This window comes from Rhyacophila brunnea, unplaced genomic scaffold (assembly GCF_057557595.1).
Source record: "Rhyacophila brunnea isolate RB1 unplaced genomic scaffold, BYU_Rbru_1.0 scaffold_16, whole genome shotgun sequence".
Lineage (NCBI taxonomy): Eukaryota > Metazoa > Arthropoda > Insecta > Trichoptera > Rhyacophilidae > Rhyacophila > Rhyacophila brunnea.
The window spans coordinates 24,560,456-24,577,167 of NW_028232816.1; the positions used below are offsets into that span (position 1 = coordinate 24,560,456).

The window sequence follows — 16,712 nt, forward strand, 5'->3', positions numbered from 1 at the left end:
ATTAAAAATGCTAATGTTATTTATTTACATATTCATATCGTAATCATCATCATCAATCTACTCCTGGATGAAGGGTTCCGCAACGTGATCCTACTACTATCGGTTGAACGAATTTGTGATATTATACATATTTCTATCATCCTTATCATTATCGACCTGAACCAATCCGCTGCTGGACAAAGACTTCCCTAGACTGATTCTATTCCTTTCTGCCATTTGAATTGCTGTATTCATCAAAATCTGTGATATTATATTTATCTACATATGTATATAGTCATCATCATCAACCAGGATCAATCCACTCTGAATGAAGGGTTTCACAACCTGATTCTACTACTAGCGGTTAAACAAATTTGTGATATTATACCTATTTCTATTATCCTCATCATCATCGACCTGAACAATTCCACTGCTGGATAAAGGCCTCCCTAGCTTGATTCTATTCCTTTCTGTCATTTGATTTGCTGTATTTATCAAAATCTGTGATATTATATTTATTTACATATTCATATTTATAGTCATCATCATCAACCAGGATCAATCTACTGCTGGATGAAGGGTTCCACAACCTGATTCTACTACTAGCGGTTAAACGAATTTGTGATATTATACCTACTTCTATCATCCTCATCATCATCGACCTGAACAATTCCACTGCTGGATAAAAGCCTCCCTAGCTTGATTCTATTCCTTTCTGTCATTTGAATTGTTGTATTTATAAAAATCTGTGATAATATATTTATCTACATATTTATATAGTCATCATCATCAACCACGATCAATCCACTGCTGGATGAAGTGTTCCACAACCTGATTCTACTACTAGCTGTTAAACAAATTTGTGATATTATACCTATTTCTATCATTCTCATCATCATCGACCTGAACCAATCCACTGCTGGATAAAGGCCTCCCTAGCTTGATTCTATTCCTTTCTGTCATTTGATTTGCTGTATTTATCAAAATCTGTGATATTATATTTATTTACATATTCATATAGTCATCATCATCAACCAGGATCAATCTACTGCTGGATGAAGGGTTCCACAACCTGATTCTACTACTAGCGGTTAAACGAATTTGTGATATTATACCTACTTCTATCATCCTCATCATCATCGACCTGAACAATTCCACTGCTGGATAAAAGCCTCCCTAGCTTGATTCTATTCCTTTCTGTCATTTGAATTGCTGTATTTATAAAAATCTGTGATATTATATTTATCTACATATTTATATAGTCATCATCATCAACCAGGATCAATCCACTGCTGGATGAAGTGTTCCACAACCTGATTCTACTACTAGCTGTTAAACAAATTTGTGATATTATACCTATTTCTATCATTCTCATCATCATCGACCTGAACCAATCCACTGCTGGATAAAGGCCTCCCTAGCCTGATTCTACTCCTTTCTGTCATTTGAATTGCTGTATTTATCAAAATCGGTGATATTATATTTATCTACATATTCATATAGTCATCATCATCAACCAGGATCAATCTACTGCTGGATGAAGGGTTCCACAACCTGATTCTACTACTAGCGGTTAAACGAATTTGTGATATTATACCTACTTCTATCATCCTCATCATCATCGACCTGAACAATTCCACTGCTGGATAAAAGCCTCCCTAGCTTGATTCTATTCCTTTCTGTCATTTGAATTGTTGTATTTATAAAAATCTGTGATAATATATTTATCTACATATTTATATAGTCATCATCATCAACCAGGATCAATCCACTGCTGGATGAAGTGTTCCACAACCTGATTCTACTACTAGCTGTTAAACAAATTTGTGATATTATACCTATTTCTATCATTCTCATCATCATCGACCTGAACCAATCCACTGCTGGATAAAGGCCTCCCTAGCCTGATTCTACTCCTTTCTGTCATTTGAATTGCTGTATTTATCAAAATCGGTGATATTATATTTATCTACATATTCATATCGTCATCATCATCATCATCATCAACCAGGATCAATCCACTGCTGGATGAAGGGTTCCGCAATCTGATTCTTGACAGTATTGAATTTCTATATTTATTAAAAATGCTAATGTTATGTATCTACATATTCATATCGTCATCATAATCATCATCATCATCAACCAGGATCAATCCACTGCTGGATGAAAATTATCCCAACCTAATTCTACTCTACTTGGTCATATAAATTACTATATTTTTTTTTATTTGTGATTTTATATACCTACCTATTTATAATACCCAAAATAAATTTTGTTTCGATATGAATGTCCCGCACCGGAAGACTATGTTATTTAAGGTTAAATTTTAATTCAAAATTTGATTTTTTAAATATTATTCAAAGGCTGCAAGCATTTATTATTTATATACTGCTAACCTTTTATTATCTAAATGGGTCCCGTGGCAGATTATTATTCATGTTATATCGGATCACCATTTATAATAATCACATACAATGCTTTATATTCGAATTTATGAGATGTATAATTATTTATCATTATTAAATGCACGTGTTTTAACGGTACATTTATATAACTACACATATTTTATTCTATTAAAATGTCAGTGGTCGCAATCGTCGATTGCAAGCTGTTCTACTTGGCCTATCAGCCTGAGATGGTGTCGGACGATATTGTGAAGGCCAGACTCCAGAATAGACTACGCATATGAACCCAAATTTATATTGACAGTGACGACTTGAAAATCATAAAACTGACAAATCAGCAAAATCTCAAACTGTCTTGAGGTGAATGAAAATCAATTCCCAAGGGAAAACTCTATGCATACTTCACAATTATATTAAAATCCATCACCGCCAAGCCGTCTGCAAGACCTAGCGAGACAGACTGGCGAGAGCCTGCTGGCTCAGCTAGTATATTATTATTTTTTCTTTCTACTACTATAATTTTCAAAGGATGGCAGCACTGACTGTTACCCTGTCTATAACATGACGAGTTTATGGCCACAATTACGAAAATTTTATTATTTCAAAAATCCAGTCGTATTCGCCTTTGGATAATGCTGGATAACATCTTTAATCATATTTAAGAATATACACCGAATTGTGATCGTATATTATATCTTTTGCCACACTTGCTTTTTTCAGAATCCAATATTTTTGGTGATAAATCTGGAAATTGAAGCCGAAAATGACAGATAAACAAAAAGTGTATGTCAGATAGAGATACTAGAAAATATTATATTTTGAGACGTGTATTTCTTTCGACCCCAATATATATTTTTTAAATAGCATATTTCAGGCTAGTCATGCCCCATCAATTTACACGTAACCTCACATAATATTTTAATTTATAGGTTAATTTGTGGAGATGTCAGAGGTAATTTTGACGCAGTCTTTTCAAGGGTCACGACACTTAACAAAAAATCAGGACCATTTGATTTACTCCTATGTACTGGGTCATTTTTTCGAAGCTCTGAAGACAATTTGCAACCTTATAAAAATGGTAGCAAGACAGGTTAGTTGGGTGTACAACATACTAAAAGAATTATTGTAGCAATTTAATTGAAAAAAACTTACAGATTTGTAATTATTTACAGTTGCTGTTCCTACCTATGTACTGGGACCATGTATTCCAGATCACGAGTCTTTATATCCCGAAGAAGAAGGAGCTGAACTATGTCCAAATGTTACATACCTAGGTAATTATTATACATAATATAACAATACTCCTATACGTGCTTGATCGTGTGGCATATTAATCGACTTGCACATTTTGACATGGATATATCTATATATAGAGTCAATAGCACCTCAATGCACATCCTACTTAGGGTCTTTAACAGGTCCTACACAATATACTGTAAATATAGATCCTCTATAAAGGAACACATCGTTTAACATAAAGGTAGTGTACGTATAATAATGGTGTACATCATGGCCCCCACATCCTGAAGAGGGCCAATAGGCCAGGATGTTTATCGCGCTCCTACCTACCTATCTCTAAGGTTAAGGACAATGTGATGTTCTACAATAGTGTTCTTAAAATGGTATTCCGCGGAACCCAATGACATATTAAATGGACAACTCACTTCATATCGACGCGCACGAGAAATTGTACATGAAAGTCATTCACAGATGTATAGGTAGACGTCACGTGACCATAGACGTATCCATTTCCATTATGCGATACAAGCTTCGAGAATTTATAGTAATATAACCTTTATTGTAATGGCGTATTAGTGTCATTGCGTTAGAAACAGATTCTCGGCTACTTACGACTTCTTGGAGATTAGACGCAAGTGAGCCCAGCGCATCACAGGCAGATGTCCAATGGTCTCTGTCATTCAATTGCATTGAATAAACATTCATCAATATCTTAAAATGGCATTTTATCAATAATAAATAATATTAACACATGAAAAGTGATATCCCATCTTTCTTGGAGTGTTTAGTAGATTTTTTTTTACAATTTTAACTAGGCACATTGGCATTTTGTAACACAATAATAACGGCGGAGTCGAAACCTGACAGTCGGAAATTTCGTATGGGCAGACCCAGCGGTGTCGCCAGACCGCTTGCAAGCAGAATTTTCATTTGAGCGTAGGATACCGATATTAAAATATGAATTTCGCCATCCGGCAGACCTGACACAAAGTGAGTGTCATTTTATTTTCCAGATGCTTCGTCCATATTAATGTCATTGGCGGAACCCCATATTATAATATTATAAAATTCTACACTTGAGTATCAATCATCACAACACATCAAGTTGCATCGCATAGCAACATATTTTAAAATGTTCCGCAGGCGATTTTTCTTACTATTATAGTAAGTAAATTTGTGTTTATCTCACTTAACTGCTCGATCTGCAATGCCGGCCCCCCTATTTCCGGGCTTCCAGGATAGAGCACAGTTCAAAAAGCTCTGACACAGAAAGTTGAACTTTGTAACGAAGTGTAGACAACCATAAAAATCATATATTTGAAACAATCAACAGTGAAAGTGAATGTGTTCCTAGGCTGAATTTTATCGAATTGATTTTATTTGTTAATAAATGTTTTATTTTTATAGGTAAAAGAGGTCTCTACACAACAAGTTCGGGTTTGAAAATAGCATATCTCAGTGGCTCTGAATCAAAGGACAGCAAAAATTCTTCAGCATCATCATTTACGGCAGCGGATTGCTGTGCAGTGAGGGATGCCTGCTTTCGTGGACAGCCTGAGTATCGAGGGATAGATATTCTCATCACGTCTGAATGGCCAGCAGATGTTCAAAATTTGGAAGAAAAGAAGGTAACAATTAAAATAATGTTAAGTTATCACAACCTAATTTATTATATCCTGACCTAACCCGGTTGCGATATGACATGATTTTGATTATGTTTCAGGTAGACTTAGGAATTGCAAGCAGCTCCATATTAGTCGCATGGTTAGCGATGCATATTCGACCAAGATATCACTTTGTGTCATCACTTAATTTGTATTATGAACGAGCCCCTTACAGGTATGCTAAATATGGCCTTACAGGTATTTGTCCTTTTATAATTATCCCTATTAATTACCAGATCATATTATTTTAAATAAGAAAAAAAATATTGCACTAGTAATATTTGTCCGCCATCTTACTATGTGTTATGTTTCTAGGAATCATAACAGTCAACACAACAGTCGAGAGCTTGCCACTTGGTTCATCGGAGTCTCACCCGTTGGTAATGAAAAGAAACAAAAATGGCTATATGCCTGTTCACTGCAGTCCATATCGAAAATGCGCATGATGGACTTACTTCAAGGGACCACTGACGAAACACTTTGCCCTTATGACGAGAATTTACTAGCGCAAAAGACACCTGGAAATATAGAAAAGGTAATAATGACAATCGATCATAAATTCTGCCAACAGAAGAAATTTATAGGACCTTTAAAAGAATAACAAGAATAATAAGAAAACATCAGAAAAAAGCAAAAAAACACAGGATTTCGAGAAACTTTTGCTCAGAGAACGTTTAATGAATTAAACTAAATATCAATCTATTGAAAATAGACATTTCTGTGAATAGAAGTTATATGTTTTTTCAAATTACTCATTAGTTATTTAATGTTTAGAAGAATTTTAAAGCCATGTCATATGAAATATCAAAAGTTTGCATTGAAATATTGAAGAAATATAATCGAGTATCCTATGTTCATTTATACTTACTTTGTATAAAATATTTAACTATTTATATAATATGTAGTTATTAATTCATGTTTTGATTGATTTCCAAATTTAATTACTGAGACTGAAATCATTGAAAATGTGATTAGAGTACTTTCTCCTTTGTGAAGATGATGACGTAATTATTCCTGTATCAATTTTTTTTCCATTCGTTTTATCGAAGGCTGTATTTAAAAACACAATTGCACTTAAAAATAGAAACCATTACAACCCAACACGAAAGTGATGATAAAAATGGACATTTAGTTTAGATTTAGTACACCAAAAATGATTATTTGAAATTATTGGGTAAGTTCTTACATTTGTGCATTGTGACTGTTTTAAAAGATTATTTTATACGCTTCATTTCAGTACACCGGCAACGGTCAATTCTTTTACGACATGGAATCATCAGATAATCAAGGCGGTTTTAAAAGACGGCACAAGGGAGATGGTAACCAGAGAGAGAGAAAAAAACCGGAATTCGATCAAGGTATGATGTGCACACATATTTAAATGTTAAATTAATATAATATTAGTCCGTATTATCTAAATATTTTTGTTTGTTGGTATGGTAGATATACCAATCGCAAAATATAGATTTTTCATCTCAAAACAGCACACCGAATAGCATGCCTAAAAATAGACACTGTGATGCTTCGAATGAGAGACAGTGTACAAGTATTTTTGCCAGGTATAATAATTATACTCTCACTCACCAAACAGGTAAATTGTGCAGTAAAAATAAAATACTTATATTAAACAGTCATTGATTGTAATTTTCAGGTACTTGTTGGTTCTGTTTATCGTCTCCGACGGTTGAAAAACATCTTGTCATCAGCGTTGGAGAACATTGCTACCTCGCTCTGGCCAAAGGACCGCTTACACCTTATCACTGCCTCATATTACCAGTAGCTCACCACCAAGCTACTACTCAGGTATAATTTTGTTGATTTTTTTTGTTTTATGCAAATCGACCTTACTAATCCATAAATACAAGAGAAGTGTTATGGCTTGGTTATGCAGGGTTTAATTGAATTTTAAAAACTATCCAACACTGCAATTTGTCGTCTTAGTTCAATGAAAACAAATACGTTTCACTGACAAAGTTTAGTCTGAATTAGTTATGTCGGATCCCAATAGCCTAACTCCTCCTTTCGCCATGGATGAGTATTAAACGAAATCTATTGTGTGAGATTTTCTGTACGTATTAATTCTTGATTCTTGAATTTGTTATTAAATTAATGTTATTTCGACCACTTTCTGCAAGTCAGCTAACTGTACTTTTAACCAAAAATGAGATTTTGATGGCATTTTGTTATAAAGCATGTTTTGTATGCTCACAAAATTTCAAACTCCTATACCTATAAATAAATTCGATATCGTTCTTCACACAAAATAGCCAATGCATGTGCCAAATTTCCAATATCGTAAATAGAACAACTCTGCTCTTTACATAAATTTTCTTTATAATATATACAGTAAAACCTCGATAATAAGAACACGGATAATTCGAAATTCGCCATAATTCAAAATTTTCACGAAAAATGGCCCTTGAACATTATTTTCATATAAAACCATACCTTTAATTCGAATTTCGTAATTCGAAATTATTTCGAAAGTCCTGGCATACAAAAATATTCAATAAATCGTAATAAAGTATACTCTATTTCCTGAGCCAGTCATTGAAAATTGTGACAGACTTTTCTTAAAACATCATAAATTACTTATTTTAAGAAGGTAATAAAAATAATCCTGACATTTTATGACCCATTAACACACACGGAACCGGAAATATGGTAGGCACATCTATGATCGTAAACGATATTAATGAAAATCAAAATTTTTTTTTTTCAAAATTTTAATATTTTCCCCCATACATTTCATAATTCGTAATTCGAATTTTTTTTCCATTTTCGGTCCCGTGGAATTCGTATTAACGAGGTTTTACTGTAAAAGGGAAGCTAAAATAGTGTATTAATTCCTAGTGCAGCTTATTTGTAAAAAAATAATTTCAAGTGTATTCCGCTCGATAGTTAACATATCAAGTTTATTCTCCTTCCTGAACAATTTACCCAAATGGAGTTAGCCGGCAGATTAAGCAGTCGATATATTACGCGATTTAAGCGTCAGCCTATAGTGTCGTGGGTCCCAGGTTCAAATCCTGGGTCTGCCAAGTACACATATTGTTTTTCAATTTGTGTATGAGTCAAGAGTATTGACCTACTAGGTTGAACAAGTGGCTGACATCGATTTCTAATAAAAACAAAAAAATCTGTTAATACAAACCTCCACTAATATGTATTAAAGTAATACATTATTCATATTTCGAATTTTTCAGGAATTTTGGTTTCTGATTTTGAATTGAAATTCATAACAAGGTAATAATAATTGTAATTGTACTGTATTAATTTAATGTACATACAGTACTTGAATTTTCTAGGCTCCAGATGAAGTTAACGATGAAATAAAACGATTCAAGACAGTTTTGAAGGACTTCTTCGAAACAATGGACGAGCTCGTAGTATTTTACGAGAGAAATTTCAAGACGTCTCATCTCCAAATACAATGCGTGCCAATTCCTAAACGTGTCGAAGGTGAATTGTTAGAACTATTTCAGGTCAGTAATCCTGTATTAATTTAATTCAGAACTTGAGCAGTCAATGTATGTTTATAATTCTAGAATTGGTCACTATGATTGACAGATGGAATGTTCTGGGCTCAATCTCAGCTTGGCGGAAAAAAGAATTGTAGAATTTTTTTCATTCAGCATATTTGTGCTTTTGGATCAATGGAGTTTTTGTCAATGATGATTCTTTACATGTAATTCCACATTTGTCCTACCTCCATTCAACATGGTTGAACAATAGGCTTACAAGCAATCCTTTTAAAACTCACTGGTATACATTATATAGATAAAAATAAAATAAATTGCCATGTGTGCGATGGGTCTCCACAGAGTGGTGGTTATCTAAACATACTTTTTTTACGAGGAATTTAGCCTTTCGCTCAGAATCTAACACATATTAAAAAAGAATGTGTGAATTTCGCTACATCAAACAGTCAAACCTGCAGAGCAGGTGCGTATACAAGGGGGGGGGTTTCTGGTCCGGACCCCCCAGGAATGTAAAAAAACTTAAATTAATAATGTGAATGGAATATTACTTATTTTTCTGCTTCGTCAGGACCTCATAACTAACTGAGGATTGTTACCTGATGATTTGACTATCGAAAAGCTTTTTTAACGCGTTGCCCCTACTTCTCTCTGCATTCTATGACACGCAAGGCCGGTCGCCACTGGAAGACCTTTGACACTCATGGCTAAATGCATACATCTGGGCCATCCAATATTTGCTTTAATATTCTGACACAGCCTGTTTAAAAGTCAAAACAGAGAGACAGATGAAATAAATGGACACTAACGATCTTAATAATTATGACCTTTAGTGCAGAGTGTGCACACCCAAGTGGCCGCATGGATTAAGCGCCGGTCTATAGTGTCGAGGGTCCCAGGTTCGAATCCTGGGTCTGGCAAGTTCACATATTGTTTTTCAATTTATGCATGAGTCAGAGTATGGTCCTAATAGGTTGAGCAAGTGGCTGACATCCATTTCTCGTAAAAATAAAATCTGTTAACCCTTTCTAGGCGTTACGAATCCCGACTTAGTACAACAGTGCGCGTTGTTATTTCAAGCATCAATAAATCGTAATAAATGTCAGTCAAACATACACAAATAGAGTAGTAAAAAATCGGAGTCAAGTTCGAAAATGATTATGACAGAACCTAATATTTTATGTGACTCTAAAAATAAACATTCGTCGCCTAAAACTGATAAGAAATCACGAACAAGATTTCTTCATTGAAAAAATGCCGGCTTACTCGAGCGGCGCCATGACACTTACGAAATGGTGCTGGACTAATGCGTCGATGACAGATTAACAAGTGTAAGAACAGTTCAGTATTATAGTCTACGGCTACGATTTCGACAAATATGTCATACACATAATGAATAATAATATGGTTTATGACTTTTATGAGCATTTTTGTTGAGTGTGTTAAAAAAATATCAGTCATAAATAGCTCATTTTTATAGCATCCAGGACATCTCAAACTGTGTAACTTTTATTTGAACTCCCATACACATTGCAGCACTGCAGGTCGAGTATAAATAAATCATCCTTGAGAACTACTGGCTATTTGAGAGTAATGTACTTACCACCAGTGCCTGGTTTGTACCTACCATTGACCCCGAACTGAATGGAATCGAATGACACATAGTTTATAACAAAACGGTTTATTTTTCGAATACCTATTAGGCTATTACAATTCGTAAAATATTAAATTTCAAACACTTTTTGCACTTCTAAATGCTTTATAGTCACCACAATTTTATTTTCAAGTTCATTTGTTTTTTTTTTTATTATATTACTTCAATAACCTGTGGGTCTATTCTATACTTATCGAACACTAAAGTGATAAATAGTATCAAACTTAGGGTAGGTTTGTATCAAAATATTAGCACTTATTGTAACAATTACACGAAGTTGGTTTTTATTGTTGCAATAAGTGCGATATTTCAACAGCAGCAAGATAGGTGCTGTTAAAATATAGCACTTATTGCAACAATAAAAACCAACTTCGTGTAATTGTTACAATAAGTGCTAACATTTTGATACAAACCTACCCTAAGTATGATAATATTTATTACTTTATCACTTTAGCGGTCGATAAGTATAGAATAGACCCACTGGTACTAGAATAGGTAATCTCTTATTTTATTATAATGACATGATAGTAAGTAACTCGAGTTATTTTCGACTATAAATATAAGAAGAATTCTCCATAAAAAAAAATAGTAGTCATGAATCAAACCCTTTTGAATAGTGTTACGAAAAAAATAATTCTCAAGTGTCTGTCTCACACCAGCAGACGATGATTTGCCGCGCAGTGTATAAAAATTCAGTAGCGCGGGACCTGGTGTAGCGTAATACGACAATTTCCGCATTTATGCGGGAACGGGCATCTGATTGTTCGTGTCTTTTCTTTATAAATGGCTGATAACTAGGGTAAATAAATAATTTTTGTCTGTTTCACCTAATTCTATAACCAGAAAATAGTATTTAAAAATGTTAATCAATGATAAACAAAGAGACATATTGAATCGCGGACTCCTAGGTATATTTAAATGACACCTTGTTCAAATTATTTTCCGAAACTATTTACTCGCGGATAATATAATAGCAGATAGGCGAATGAATGCAATCTCCAAAAGCATTCCTTTTGTAAAAATATTTTGTAAATTCACTTTGATCAATGTAAATTTCGAATATTCTATTTAACAGTTTACGCACCAAATAGTTTTTCAATCATTAAAAAACAATATAACTTATTATATCGCAAACTCGTATCGTTACAAACACGTCAGTCAAATGTCTTCGACGCACATGCACTAAGAAGCGATAAGACACTATATACGCGGCAAATTTGAATTGGCCCGATGACTGATATTTTTTTATTCAAGACACGCTCCCGAAAAATATTTATTTAAATTAGATAGAACAAAAGTTTAGGCTATCCATTGACAGATGTCAAGAGAAGGATGATTTCTGAATAAATTAAATCAATGTTCGAATTATTCGCGCCTGGCCGAAAGGAGTACTAGGCAAACGAAAATCGAAATGACTTTAGTCAGCTGACGCGCGGATGACTCGCGCGTATAGGCTGACTAAAGTCAGTTGCCGCGTTAGAAAGGTTAATACAAACCTCCACTCTGTGGAGGCCCATATGATCCTATTAGGATCGGACATGGTCAAAAGAATGGATTTTTGGACCCCTCCCAAACCATTTTTCTGTTTGCAGAGGCATACACTCTGTTACTACTCCATCTTCAACAGAAATTACAATGTAGCAAGCATTTAGTATTAAGATTTATTTGTACATAATATTTAAATTTTTGAAATAACTATACTGGGTTAGAATCTTTTTTTAAACATTTTTTTTTTTTCATTCCAACACACTATGTACATGTATGAAATTATTTTTGTTCTCACATAATATAATCATAAATATGAAATAGAAGAAGACAGAAGATAATCAGTACCTATACTTATCTCTTACTAAATTTTACACCATAATAAATTATGAATATTTTCATAAATTATTCAATTCATCAACTATAGTTTTTTTGTGTGTAGGATGAGGCGGGCATTCAAGGTGTACAATTGGACCCATTACCGGCGCATTCAGATCTCTGTCAGATTGCTGCGCCAGGAACTCCTTATTTCCACGTTCAGCTGCCTTCGGGTGAACAACTTTTCACTCGCACCAAGCACAACTTTCCACTACAGTTTGGGAGGTAAAAAAAACTACTCTTACATCAAAGTATTTTTTAATTTATTCATCTTGTCTCAAATAAAATCCTGTTTTAGAATTTTAAGTCTATAATAAATAATATGTATGTGTGCATCATCACAGAAAAGGTGTATTTGATTTTTTCAATAGATTATAGCTATGGGTTGATGCACACATATTCTATGTCTGGTTTTTACTGAAATTAAATTGTTATACACAAAACATCCATCTCCATCATACCTTTAGGGCCGTATGCATGAGATTCAGAATTACCTTCAACCTAAATAGTGCCAATTTGCATGCATGAATGCAAAAATTAGAGACGTCACATCGTTGTTAGTATGTGACGTCACATTGCGTTACACGTCAGTGTTGTAGCCGTTTTTAAAAAAAAATATTTATTCCCTTTTTATAATTAAATAAATGAAATTGTCAAGAAGTGTGGAGTTAGTGTCCGAAGTGCACTGTATAAATTGAATAATTATAAATGAATAGTTAATATAAACTATAAACATTTTTTTTTTACAATTGTACAGTGTTTTTATAATAGAATTGAATATCGGATAAAGTATTCCCAATAAATATTAATTATTGAGTAATCGAATGGCAACATAGGTTTGCTTTCTGCAGCTAGTTCAAGTATATTAGGTATATTATGACTAACTTCACTTCTATTATGAGATGTTAAAATAGAATAAAAGACGAAAATGAAAATGGATTTAGATAATAATATGTAATGATCTCTGTATAATATTATCATTTATACCAATCACCGTATGACAATCTTGATGTTACCAGTGTGTTTGAGACTTTTGCTTTGTTTATTACAGTTATCTTACAATTAACTAGGTAGGTAGGTACAATAATATTTTGAAAGAATGCAGAATGCTTCCAATTCTTTCAATTGCATATTTTAATGTCAGATACAGCAGTACCTATCTTTGCGGTTGTTTAGCGGAGGTATTTTATTGTAATCTTACGTAAATCCATCTTATCTCTCCATGGGAAATACTGCGTTTTTTGATGTAATCGAAATACAAGAGCATTGTATCTACTATCTAGAATTCTAGATTCTAGACTATAGATCAAAATTGTACGTAATTTGTAAACAGCACGAGTAGGTACTGTATTTAAAGTTCGCAAATGTTTTACAGAGCTACAAAATGAACGAGGGCCTCAAGCAAACGTTTGTTGTAATGAATGCACGTCGAGTGAAGGACTCGCGATGATAGTAGTGCGTCCCGTGACGGACTCGATGAGTGAGTGAGGATTCATGCATTGTGCTTCCAATGTATACAAATGCAGTACACATTATAAGAGATATTGTCGCAATTCACAAATCATAACAGACCTTACTGATTGAGGAAATGCTGACAATTATTATCGCTCTGTTGCTTTGTTTTGACAAGAAAACACATGTCATATTAAAGTGTGTAACTCATTTAATGCTGAGTGATACGATTGCTACATATATTATAACTTACTGATGCAATTATAAAATAATTTTTCCATTTTCGTAAGTTAGAAACATAATTCATTAATTATTATAATTTTAGCTATCATATTACATAATATATTATATTAGTTATTATTATGGTATGATTCGTACAAACATTACCTCAAATAAATAATAACATTGTATCAGAGGTAAAACCCAATAAGTACATTTAATAGTCTATTATTTTACTTATTGAGTTTTACTTCTGATACAGCAAATGTATGTCCATTTTGTATTTGATCTTCAATTGATCGAATCTTGCAAATTCTATTTTTTCCAAACATACAAAACTGGACATACATCATAATGATATGTGCACTAACCCATTAATATTGGCGGAGGAATTATGTACCTATGCAGTGTGTTGATAATTTCCTATTGCTTTCGTCTTGTAATTTGTAACAGTGTAACATATTTCTATATTTAATATACATCTTTTCTGTTTGCAGAGATGTCTTGTCCAGTACCCCAATTTTAGACTGTGAGGATAAGGCTGATTGGAGATCGTGTCAGCTATCCAAGGATTTGGAAATTGAATATGTACAACAATTTAGAGAAAAATTTGAACCGTACGATTTCACTGTAGAGGAATAATCTAATTTTGATTAACAGTCAATGTTTATTTAAAACGGAAATAGATATTCATCAGTGACTTCCCACCATCCGTGATGTGTTTAACCAGTGTGTTCGTCCAATACTAACGCACGGTTGTGAAACATGGACTTTAAGCTTAAAAGATGTTCAAAAATTAAGAATAACAATGCAGTGCAGTATGGAGAGATGTATTAATAGATTTTTTATGAGGAATAGTTGTTAGCCATTCGCCCAACCCATTGGGTTCTTGAACTGGATCAAATACACATTGAAAAACAAGATGGATTTTTCTGACCAGTCGTGAGTTCGAACTACAAACCACGACTTCATATTTATACGAAGATGGCTCTCTAAGAAAGTAGTGAAGGGTGGTAGTTCCGGCTGTTAAGATCCGCCATAAGTAGTGCATATTAAACTTTGTTATTCATACGTATTTGTTTTTATCGAACTAAGACTACAATTTACAGATGGTTAGTTTTTAAAAATCAATTATACCCTGCGTAAACCAGAAATAATAGTTTTGGTATATTTTGGGCAATAGGACAGAATTGTGGACACTTTTTCATTCATACTTGTTGGATTAAGAATACATATTACACATATTGGTGTTTCATTTTTTCAATTTCATTAAGACCTGCTTAAGCCAAACTATAATAGATAAAGATTATTATTGTATCTATATATGATAGTTATGTAGGTATGAGTTAATTGCATAATTTTAGATATTTTATCAATGACATTATTAATGGACGACGCACTCCATACAGTAGCTAGCAAGTAAATTCGCGCATTCGCATGTATAGGTAGACGTCACACAATTTCCATTATGCGATATCACGCATCGGGAATTTATAGCAATATGACCTTTATTGTAATGGCGTTAGAGCAGTGTTTCTAATGTCAATGTTCATTTGAGCGAACCCGTTCGAACCGAACCATTCGGCAGACCCAACAAAAAGCATCAGGAATTTATAGCAATATCACCTTTATTGTAATGGCGTTAGAACAGATTATGCCATTCGGCAGACCCGACAATAAAGTGAGTGTCATTTTCTTTTCCAGATTATTCGTCCATATTAATGCCATTGTATTTTATAGATAGATGAGTATTTTTTTACTATTATCTATTATGGCTTAGTTTTCATAGGGTTTAATTGAATTTTAAAAACTTACCAACACATCTATAAATTGTAGTCTTATTTCAATGAAAATAAATAGTATGACTGACAAACTTTATTGTGCAATATTTATGGCAGATCTTAACAGCCTACCTCCACCCTTCGCCACTGCTCTACGCACTAGATCAATGTGAGTGCGTAATACATGTGATCAAAAAAAAAATGGATTGAGAGCAATAGAACAAAAAGATATACATTATGTAACACTATATTTTTTATTCAATGAAAAAGTCACAAGTTTTGATAATGTTGCATTTGTTATTGAATAATATAGCCGGGACCTGAAATTGGAGGATTAAGGTTGGCACGACGGTCGATGTGAGTTATCGAATCTGTGAGTCCGCTTAATAATTAGAAGATTATAGCGCCTGTACAGGTACATGGCTTTACTGGCATCAATAGTGTGTATTTTAAACTATCGTAATATTAACTGTTTACACATAAAAGTGCTGACTGTCTCGCCAATATCATTCTTCAAGGGTAAATGAGATGCAATGTTGTCATTGTTTGGTGCTATTTAACCGGTTGTGAAAATTGGTAAAGATCAAAAATTTTTTGCGCGGTGTAGTTTCTTTTTTTTCTGGCAGGTTCGGCACTATCATTCTTCTCGTAGGCGTAGATATCTCACAAATTCCAACTGTCATGTGAAAATTCAAAATTTTCTGAACTTTTTTGATTCATGTATGCAATCTTGGAACTTGCACGATAGTACTAACAGTGCATGTTCTTGTTATGGCCGCGATAATACATACTGTCAACCGTAATCCATGGAATACTATAGCGCCTGTACACGTGCATGGTTTTACTTGCACCAATAGTGTGTATTTTAAACTATCACGATACTGGTTACACGTAAAAATGCTCACTGTCTCACTAATTTGATCAAAGAGTAAGCGAGACAAGATGTTATCATTGTTGGGTACTATTTGACAACTCGT

At 33.6% G+C, this 16,712-nt stretch overlaps 1 protein-coding gene across 2 annotated transcripts; it reads left to right on the plus strand.

Moving 5' to 3' along the window:
* Positions 1-2,936: 2,936 nt before the first annotated feature.
* On the plus strand, positions 2,937-15,954 carry LOC147074545 (CWF19-like protein 1 homolog). 2 transcript variants are annotated; one of them, XR_015070196.1, is made up of 12 exons: positions 2,937-3,167; positions 3,314-3,474; positions 3,557-3,658; positions 5,031-5,251; positions 5,347-5,462; positions 5,603-5,822; positions 6,525-6,645; positions 6,939-7,090; positions 8,596-8,772; positions 12,348-12,508; positions 14,452-14,979; positions 15,853-15,927. XR_015070196.1 is itself a non-coding variant. In XM_085943506.1 (11 exons), exons 1-11 carry the CDS (start codon positions 3,148-3,150, stop codon positions 14,594-14,596), a joined length of 1,596 nt encoding a protein of 531 aa, XP_085799632.1. In that variant the 5' UTR covers positions 2,937-3,147; the 3' UTR covers positions 14,597-15,954. The 2 variants fall into 2 exon arrangements, 1 of the variants encoding a protein (XP_085799632.1); XM_085943506.1 differs by having other exon boundaries at positions 14,452-15,954.
* The last annotated feature ends 758 nt before the right edge of the window (positions 15,955-16,712 follow it).

Excerpts from the sequence above, each read along its gene's own strand:
- LOC147074545 (XM_085943506.1), top strand. The coding sequence starts at position 3,148 with ATGACAGATAAACAAAAAGT. Across the intron at positions 3,475-3,556 it reads TAAAAATGGTAGCAAGACAG|TTGCTGTTCCTACCTATGTA; the intron begins GTTAGTTGGGTG and ends AATTATTTACAG. Across the intron at positions 7,091-8,595 it reads ACCACCAAGCTACTACTCAG|GCTCCAGATGAAGTTAACGA; the intron begins GTATAATTTTGT and ends TGAATTTTCTAG.